The sequence below is a fragment of the Myodes glareolus genome, chromosome 1, assembly GCF_982192425.1.
Source record: "Myodes glareolus chromosome 1, mMyoGla1.1, whole genome shotgun sequence".
NCBI lineage: Eukaryota > Metazoa > Chordata > Mammalia > Rodentia > Cricetidae > Myodes > Myodes glareolus.
The window spans coordinates 62,394,512-62,404,655 of NC_142026.1; the positions used below are offsets into that span (position 1 = coordinate 62,394,512).

The following is a 10,144-nucleotide window of genomic DNA, read 5'->3' on the forward strand; positions in this document are numbered from 1 at the left end:
ATAGACTGTCTGATGTGGGATCCCCTCTGTATGCTGTGATTACCATTGATTAATAAAGAAACTACTCTGGGCCTATACCAGGGCAGAACAGAGCTAGGTGGGGAAAACTAAACTGAATGCTGGGAAAAAGAAGGCAGAGTCACAGAGAAGCCATGTAGCCACCACCGGGGACAGACACGCCAGAACCTTGCTGGTAAACCATGAGCCTCGTGGTAAAATATAAAATAATAGAAATGGGTAAATTCAAGATGTAAGAGCTAGCCAATAAGAATCTAGAGTTAATAGGCCAAGCAGTGATTTAATTAATACAGTTTCTCTGTGATTATTTCTGGAGTCTGGGGGTGGGCAGGAAACGAACAAGCAGCCTGTCCCAACAGGCTGTCCTTGGTTCCATTTTGAGAAAAAACGGCAACAAAAACCTTATTCTGGCCTCTTGGCGCATGCCCGCATCTCTCTCTCTCTCTCTCTCTCTCTCTCTCTCTCTCTCTCCTCTGTCTCTCTCCTCTTCTTCTCTCTTTCTCTCTTCTCTAAGTAATAAATATCCAATTCTATTCTGAAAAAAAAAAACAAAAAAAAAACCTTATTCTGAAAGATGAACAAGGTGGAAGGGACTCAGCGCACTGTACAAAGTAACTAAATCTTTATTGGTGCCTTCCTGTGCCAGTCAGAACACATAGAAAGGCAAGAGGCAGGTCCCTGCCCTGGAGTAGTTCACAGTCTCCTAAGGAAGACAGGAAAGAGCTGCAAAGATGCCAAGCAAGCCCAACATTCAGGGAATGAATCCACTGTCCACCTGCCTGGTAATGAAAACTGGGAGAGGAAACTAGCCAGGGACTCTCCAGGACTCGCTCAGCCAGTAGATTTCACTGTCCTTTTTCCTGGTCACCATCAGGAAAAACTCGGTCGCTGCATCAAAAAGCTGGGCCACCTCAGCAGTGCATTGACACCTGTAGGCTGCCTCTGGGAGCTGCAAACCAGTGCAGTGAAACTGGAGATGCCGGAGGAAGGGGGGTTGAGCCAATTCAGTCCAGTGAGAAACGGAGAGTTGGTACCCAGGGCCAGGGAAGCAAGGTGAGGTGGACATTTCAAGACGAGATGCTCATAGCAGCGCACCGGCAACCACAGTCAACAGAAGAGCTGGCAACCCAGACCCCAGAAACACAGGGCCTTCATTAGCCCCACCTTTTGGGGAGTTCTTCTCCATATTGCTGCGGTCTTGGTGGCCCGCAGCACCTCCAGTCAAATGGGACTCCTCTTCTTGTGCAGTATCGTGTTCTACTTCATGGGGAGAAGTGTGGCTGGCTGGGGCTGAGGTGGGCTTGGTACTAGAGGTGGTCGTGGTTGGGGCGCCTGTAGAGGTAGTGCTGGAGGAGGTCTGGGCCGGAGTGGAAGGGGCTAGGGTAGTTGGAGGGGGCAGTAGGACTAGGGGTGGGATTCGAGGGGAGAAATAAGTCTTGTTGCGGAGGTCAGAGTTACAGCGGGGCCCCTGGCAGCAGGAGCCACTAAGTGTGAATCCTGGACCTGTCACTCCATCCCGGGTGCAAGACTCGTCCTGCACGCAGCCTCGGACAGGTAAGGACACCGTCACATTGGCTGTAAAAGAGAGACACAGAAAGGTCTGTCATTGGGCAGATAGGGGTTGGTACAGCTTGAGTAAATCTTAGGGGCTTCTGGAACAAGGCAAGAGCAGTGAACCCCAAAATGAGGCTTGCACTCATTACTTCAAACATCCTAACCCTGGTGCCACTTTCTGCAGAGCACTGCGCTCTTGTCGCCTGCTCACGACCATGTTTCCACTGAATGCTTTGAGAGGAAAAGGGTGAAACTCAAGCTCCAGATTTGTCTTGGAACAAAGATTTCAACCAAGACACTTCTGTGATCAAAATTCAAACATAACCTCACCTTTTCCTCTCTCAGCTCCCTGCTAAATTTTAGTCTTAGAGTCTGAAATACAGCGCCTGAGAAACACCTGGCACCCGAAGGAATTGAAGAACTTCTCCTCCCATAGTGTGAGTACCAGCCCCTCACTGGGGGATTCTAGGCACACCCCCCAGCACTGAACTACATCTCTTAATATTGTGGAACAAGTGGGACCCCTAAGTTTTCAGGGCTCAAACCAGATTTCCCAAGGCACACAGGCAAAACCTTATAAGCTTAAACACAAGTCTCATTTCATGGTCTCCCATTCCGTATCTAGTATTCTTCGATAGGAATGTATACACGCGCGCATGTATACACACACACACACACACACACACACACACACACACACAATCGTGGGATCTATAGGGTAGTGGACTACATTTCCCATGATGCTGTAAGACAAGGTAAGTCCCAAAGTCAAGAGCGCAGTTCCCAGCGTTTGTTGAGGTGGAGGGATGGACCCTTTAGGTGAAGCGTTCCCCACTGCAGATGGCTATCACAACTCCTACAAGTCTCAAGCTCCTTCAGAGGGCACGCTCACCTGCCGTCAAGGTGACGTTGCCATCGAAGCAGCCCTTGTATACGCGGCCGCTGGCGTTGTAGCAGTTCACAACTGGAGGCATGGTGCCCTGGCACTCCTCGCGGCTCTTCCCCAGGCAACTGTAGCACTCTGCGCCATTGGGCTCATAGGCACTCTCGTTGCCTGTCGCGGTTAGGGGCCAGCGGGGAGGGAGTGGAAACAGAAAGGAAGGGTCAAGAGGCTATGATGGCTCAGGCCTGTGCTCCCACCTACTCAGGAAGCTAGGGCAGGAAGATAGCAAGTTCTAAGTCAGTTTGGCCAGAAGAGAACCACAGCTCAACTGGCCTGCTCCCCAGGCGTGGCCTGATGTAACTGTGACTCCGCCCCCTTTCTCCTATCCTCAGCCCGGGCATCGACCTAGGGTGCATACATTGTTGATGTCTGCAGTCTTCAACCCGCCACCCCCGCAGCCAGGCCTCAGCTTGCCAGTAGCCTCAGCTCCCAGCCTTTGTGTGACTCTGCCTGCCACTGACCTGCAGGGTTGAGGCCTCGCGAGGTGAGGTTGAGTTTGTCGTTGCATCGGTCCTCGGTGCACTGCTGTAGCTGGATGAAGGCCAGGAGTCCGTGAAGGTCCAATCCACGGTCGTTCTTGCCCTGGAGTCCAGAACCACAGCCCCGCACCGCCACAGAGAATTGCCCGTGGACTACATAGAAAAAAGGGGGCGGGGTCAGAGCACACCGGCCTCTACGGGTCGGGCTTTGAATGAACAATAGTCCTGGGTCTGCCGGGCGGGGAGGGGGGGGGCCTTAAAGAGAGCAGGTCCCTGGGGACAGAGTTACAGGTGAAGTGTGCGTGTGGGGACAGGTGGGTCAAGGAGAAGAGCTTCGAAGAATACAGTCCAAAGAAAACAAGCTCATTGACAAACAGGACAGCCTCGAGGGGGAGAGGATAAAACTGGAGCCTCAATGGGTATATCGAAAGGGGGAGAAGCCTCTGAAAGTAGCTTCAGAGGGATTCAATTAAGAGACTGGAAAGAAAAAGAAAAAAAAATCTAGGAGACAAAATGATGGTGCGAGCCTGCAGTCCCAGCTACTGGGGAGGTTAAGGAATCCCCATCCAGCTTGCATATAACGAGCTTGTAATAACGAGACCCTGTCACGAGCAAACAAAACGGAACCTCGTGGTACAAGCCTGTAATCCCAGTGACTCGGGAGGCTGAGGAAGGAGATTCACCTGCCTAAACTTCATTACAGTGTTCAAGGGCCAAACTGAGCTACTTAGGCTCAGTGTAGAGTGCTTATCTAGTATATGTGCTGGGACCCGGGTTCAGACCACAGATGCCTGGAGAGAAGGCCCTGTGGATAACCTGGGGGAAGGTGGGATTACTAAGGAATCTGGAAATTTAAGGGTGGAGTTTGACTCGGAACCTCGATAATCTTTGTGTTGGTTGGTGGGTAAGCCTTTCTGTAGGGAGTGAGCGGAAAGTGGTAAAGATGTCTCCGTGATGGTGGTTGGGATGAGCCCTCGTAGCCTAGGGCTCTCCAATCAGTCCTGAACAGTTTGCAACTATTATCTCACACACACACACACACACACACACACACACACACACACACACACACACGCCACCGGCAAGCCCCACCCCCACCCCAGCTCCCTGCCTGTCGACAAGCTTAAGCTCAAACAAAGAAGGGCGAATCTGTGCTGCGAGGTCTGAGTGAGGGCTGAAATGAAAAGGCGTGGCCGAAATCGGGAAAGTCTGTAAGGAGGCGGAGCCTCACGGGAGGAGTCCGAAGGGGTAAGTCAGAGACCACCAGTGGCACTTACTGGTCTCCACCGCCCCCACCGCCTCAGTACAGACGTCAGCTCCTGGACCACACTTGACGGTCTTCATCTTGTGCGGAGAACATCCGTCATCCGCCTTCTGCACGCAGCTGTAGCACTCCAGGGCCTGCGCTCCTGCGGGTGTGAACCGGGTAGAACCGAGAGCTCTTTGTTAAAGATTTCTCCCCAACACAGAGGAAGTCTTCCCTGGTGGCCTCTGTCCCGGGGTGAGATGATCCTACCAAGCAGCCAGAACAGTAGGAGAAGTCTTCCCACAAGTCTCAGAGAGTGGGACACCCGGGACCCTCTTCCTTCCCACTTCCTGGGTCTGCACTGGGAACTTTGCTCTCCCACCTGCTAATTCCCAAGGGAGGAGATCCCTGCTGTGGAGCCCCTGTCTCGGGATCAGGGGAGGTGTCTCTCTCACAGTGTAGGAGAACCTTCTGCTCTGCCCCTCTACCCAGGCGGGGTAGGAGAACTCACAGCCTGCCTTTGACTGGGATCAACTTTCCTTACAGAACTTTCTGGGAAGGGCTGGGGGACCATCTTTCTTAGGAGCCCCCCACTCTACCCTCCCAGCTGGACACTTACCTCCACATAGCAGTAGCGGCAGCAGCAGCAGCCATCCGGTGGTCCAGACCACTCTCTGTGCATCTCCTCTCCTGGCAGCACCCATGGCTGCGTCCTGCTCTCTCCGCGTCCCCCCTGGGTGTGCCGCCTTCCAACCCGGGCCCTCTTACCTGAGCCTCAGATGAGTAACCTACCCCGGGGCAACCCTGGCCTTGCCCAACCAGGCCAACTCAGCGTCCGCTGTGGGGCGGGCCCGCCTCTAGGTGCGTCACCCAAAGGAGAGCGGCCCCTGCCCTGTGCCCTTGCCAGGGACGGAAAGGGCGAGAGGGAGTAGAGGTTCCCTGACAGTCCCCTGGATAAAGCATGTGTGTATTGGAAGGCAGAGGGAGTACCAGGGCTCAAAGAGAGATAGGGGCATTCATGGTGTGCTCGGGTCCTGAGCACCTTAGCCTGGGGATTGGGGACACTGAGGCAGAACTCCTGTGTATCATCACAGAGCTCCTAGTCGTATGGCAAAGATAGAAATTAATTAAAAATTGGGGAAACTGTTATTTTCAAGTCATTTATTTGCATATGCCTGTCATCACAGCCCTTAGGGAGCTGAGGCAGGAGGATTTCCAGGAATTTGAGGCATGATGAGTTTCAGGCCTGGCTGGACTACAGAGTGAGATCCTATCTCAAAAAGTCAAAACAACCATCTTGGTTATTATTTACAAGAGATTAAGACTTTGGAGGAATAAAAATAGAGAGCTACAAGCAGGGTTGGGGTTTAGAAGTATAGCTTCCAATATGTTTATGCTGGGAAATAATATAAAGTATCTATCAAGAAATGACTAAAAGGGTATATATAATCGAAATGCATTGCATACATAGATGAAAGTCTCAAAGAATGAATAAAAGCGGAAAAAGAATTCTTGAACACCTTCATGTGTTCTGGGCACTGCAATAAATCCTTTAAATTAAAAAAGGGGGGGTGGAAAGCTAGATTAGTGGCCTAGGGGTCAGCAGTACAGCACCTGCCTAGAATCCCCCAGTGAGGGGCTGGGTCGTGGCTTGGTGGTGGAGCCCCTGCCTAGAGTCCCCCAGGAAGCGGATAAGATAGTGTTTTGTGCTAGAGCATTCACCCTGTATATTTGAAGCCCTGGGTTGCCTCCCCAATATCATCGCTCCCTCTCGGAAAAGATAAAACAAATGGAAAAACCAAGAGTGGTTTCTTCCTTCGATGAGAATATTGCTCAGCAATGGAAAGTTCCAGCGGACAGTATATACAGCTACACAGATGGATCTTTGAAACAGTGTTACTCAAAGAAGTCCTAAGCAAGACAACACAGGGCAACTTTGTTCCTACGGAGTTCTGAGACAGACTAAACTAACTCACAATGAGAGAAAAATGAACAGGGCTTCTTTCTGAGAGAGTCTTGTCCTGGAAGAGCCTCTTCCTTCTTCATCCAGGGAGAGTGACCTTGGGTGTGACTGGTGTGTACAGAACTGCTGAGTTGTATATTCAGGCTTCACAGGATGTACATTATCCTTCAGTAGAAACATGAGGAACCTGGGCCTGGTAGCCCAGTCCTACAATCTTAGTACCTAGGAGTCTAAACAGAATGTGTTTGATCCAAGTCAGCTACACATATCTGCACCCCAACATAGGAACTGAACAATAAATAAATAAATGGAATGAGAATCACAAGGCACTACATAGGGAGAGCCTTTAGAGAGGTCAGTCATAAGAATAAGAACAAGAAACTAAATAAAAATGTAAAGACTCAAAAAAAAAAGAATGAGAACAAGAATGAGCAAGTGAATGAGCGAGAAAAAGAGAGAGAGAGAGAGAGAGAGAGAGAGAGAGAGAGAGAAGAGCAGATGTAATGGCTCATGCTTAAAATCCCAGACAGACTTAGGCTGAGACAATAGGATTGTACTGACTGTGAAGCCAACCTGGGCTTCATAGTGCAGCCCTCTCCAGACTTGTCAAAGGGTGCAGGAGACTAAATCAGCTGGGCAGTTTCCAGATTGGAAAAAAAGAGAGAGAGAGAAAGTTTGGATGCTTGCCTGGCATGCACGAAGCCCTGACTTCTATCCCAAGAGTGGCAAAAACCCGAGTGTAATGGAGATGGTGGCAGGAGGTTCTGAAGCTGAAGTTCATCCTCAGTTACATAGAGAGTTTGGGGCCAGCCTGGGTGATATGAGACCCTGTTGGGGGTGTTGGGGGAAGGAGAAGGAAGAAGAGGAGGAAAAAAGACCCAGCCAGTAACTGTCAGGAGTTGTCTAGTTAATGTAGGGGCCAAAAGGTTATACTGGACATAACTAATCTTACAGAGACTCATGCAGGACAAGATCATCTGTGACTGTAGGAGACCCATGCAGAAGACCACGCCACAAATGCGCCCGAACACAGAAACAAACAAAATCATTACACAAACCACAATGAGTCTCAGCCACCCCACATCCTGGTGAGCGTGAGCAGTGGCTCAGGTTAATACATTCGTGGAAATTACGATTTTAACCTAGCTTTGCTCTTCCTGCCTCCTAAAGCAGGTTTATGAAGACCCTAATGCTGCCCTTGCTCTGCAACAGGATTCAGGGCAGAACAACATGCCACATCCTGGAACTGTCCCCCAAAGCTCCATACAGGAGTCCCCATCTTTTCAAAGATCTCTCCAGTCAGGAGTGGTGATCAATTCTGGGGTCTCAGAGAGTCAAGGTCTTCGTTGGCTAGATGGCATGTTCTAGGGCAGCCTGAACTACATGAGATGCTGAAAAAACAATCCAAAACATTTTTAAGAGGAAGAATTAGCAGGGATTACTGATGAATCAAGTGGGAGGGAAGCCTAAAGGTGTGGTTCAGCTTCATGTGGCTCAGCAGTACAGTGCTTGCCTAGAATCAGTGAGAGGCTGGGGCCTGGCTCAGTGGTAGAGCCCCTGCCTAAAATCCTCCAGTGAGGGGCTGGGGTGTGGCTCAGTGGTAGAGCCCCTGCCTAGAATCCCCCAGTGAGGGGCTGGAGTGTGGTTCAGTGGTAGAGCCCCTGCCTAGAATCCCCCAGTGAGGGGCTGGGGTGTGGCTCAATGGTAGAGCCCCTGCCTAGAATCCCCAATGAGGGGCTGGGGTGTGACTCAGTGGTAGAGTTCTTGCTTTCATGAGTCTCTGGGTTAAATCTCCAGCATATAAGAGAAAAAGGGGCAGTGAGGGAGTAGGAGGTTTCTGGGTCCATTTTCTGACCTTTATTATTCTAAATTCAATTCTCTAACACTAGTACAATCACAACAGCAATCACAATACTACTACCCCAGAATCGAGCATTTGTTTTGTGGCAGAATCTATTCCAAACAGCAGCCTGTCCATTCTTATCAGTCCTCTCCCATAAGGTAAGAAGAGCTTCTGTCATCACGGCCCATGAACTCTGCTCCACACTGCTGAAGAACCCCGCAGACCTGACCTGGTCTGCAAAAGGGAGTCGAGCTCACTTCACAGAAGAGGAAACTGGGACAGGGAGAGGCTTGGGAGATGTGAACTCAGAACTGTCTCCATGGGCTTTCAAAGTCACATGTTGCCATCAGAGTCCCTTCTGAGATTTGCTTTAGGGTTTATTTGGTTTTATTTGTTTGCTTTGTAGTGTGGGGGTTGTTTTGTTTGTTGACAATGCTGGGTATGAAGCCTCACACACACTTGACAAATGTTCTACCATGAAGTTACTTCCCCAGCCCTCTTTTCACCTATTGTGTGTGTGTGCACATGTGCACACATGATGCTCCCATGGGAAGGGTGCATGCACACACCTGTCTGCAGGTAAACACATTCGTGCTTGTGGACATCAGAGGAGATGTCCAGGGTCCTGCTCCATCACTCTCCTCCTTATTATTCTGAGATGGGGTATCTCCCTGAATCTAGAGTGAGGCTGGCAGCCAGCAAACCCCAGCAATTCTCCTATCTCTGCCACTGAGGTTACAGGTGTGGGGGGGAATTGCCTGGCCTCTGTGCCTCAGTGCCCCCCACCTGGTTTGTTTGATTGTTTTGGCTTTTCAAGACACTGTTCTTCTGTGTAACTCTGGCTGTCCTGGAAGTCACTCTGTAGACCAGGCTGCCTCAAACTCAGAGATCCACCTGCCTCTGCCTCCCGAGTGCTGGGATTAAAGGTGTGCTCCACCACTGGCTGGCTGTCCTCCATCTGTTTAATGGTGGTCTTAATGTAAATTTACCTCAGAGGCTGCTGTGGGAGCAACGTCAGATGTTTGTGAAAAGCTTCAAGCCGTTCTCGACGCTAAGAAAACCTTAGCTTTTGGTAACTTCAATAGATTGTGATTGGTTATTGACAGTTCCCAGGTCTTCGGCTCCATCTGTGTCCTGGGACAGAGTAGCACGTGCCATGGTGCAGGCCCATAATCCCAGCACTCAGAAGGCTGAAGCAAGAGGACTGCACATTCAAGGCCAGTCTTGAACAAAATGATAGGCCATCAAGATTGATTAGATAATATGGGCGCTTGCCACCAAGCCTGACAACCTGAGTTTGGTCCCCACACCAGAGGAGAGAACCTCTGCCCTCCAAATGTGCACCACATCACATGTGCCCAGACAGATGTGCAAGAATAATAAACAGAATATGCTTTGTAAAAAGAGAGAAAATACACCAATCCTTTTATAAGCAGCCTGTTGGGAGGGGTGGAACATGGTGTCTGTTCCTCAAAGGAGGAAACTGAGACCAGAGTGGAAGTAGCTCATTCAGCTCCCTTCGCAGGCCAATGCAGTGGCAAAGTCAGCCCCAGCTGGCTGGATTGCTGACTGATGGTAGAAAAATAGCAGCTGTGTTCAGAAAGATATCTGCTCCCCAGACCCTGCCCAGCACCCCTGTTCCCAGCAATGACAAGCACCTCAGTCACCTAGGTGGGGTCACCTGTCATCCAGAGAAGGCTCAAGAGAGAAAGTGAGTTGACTCTTGTGATGTCATTCAAAACTGGCTCCATCCCAGTCCCATATCTTTGCTGTGCACCCCAAATTAGTGTTTTTCCCCTCTCTGAGGCTCCAAGATATCTTTTTCGATTTTTCTTTTTTTAAACAGGGTCTTATCACATAGCCCTGCTGGCCTATAACTCACTTTGTAGACCAGGCTGGCCTCAAGCTCAGAAACCCACCTGCCTCTGCCTCCCAAGTGCTGGGATTAAAGTTGTGTGTCACCCAACCTTCTAGCCGAAAGTGTCTCTCTTATCATAAAGGAAATGATGATGCTGTGTGGAAAGAACTGAGCCTGGAACCGGACAGCCTGAAATTTTAATCCTGCTGTGTGGCTCTAGGTAACTCTAGCTCCTTCTCT

At 50.3% G+C, this 10,144-nt stretch overlaps 1 protein-coding gene across 1 annotated transcript; it reads right to left on the bottom strand.

Moving 5' to 3' along the window:
- Nucleotides 1-618: 618 nt before the first annotated feature.
- Lypd3 (LY6/PLAUR domain containing 3) lies at nucleotides 619-5,019 on the bottom strand. The gene is made up of 5 exons (XM_048440435.2): nucleotides 4,860-5,019; nucleotides 4,272-4,403; nucleotides 2,977-3,147; nucleotides 2,465-2,626; nucleotides 619-1,593 (listed from the first exon to the last, which is right to left on the bottom strand). The coding sequence occupies exons 1-5, from the start codon at nucleotides 4,942-4,944 to the stop codon at nucleotides 1,100-1,102; spliced, it is 1,044 nt and encodes a 347-aa protein (XP_048296392.1). The 5' UTR covers nucleotides 4,945-5,019; the 3' UTR covers nucleotides 619-1,099.
- Nucleotides 5,020-10,144: the final 5,125 nt, after the last annotated feature.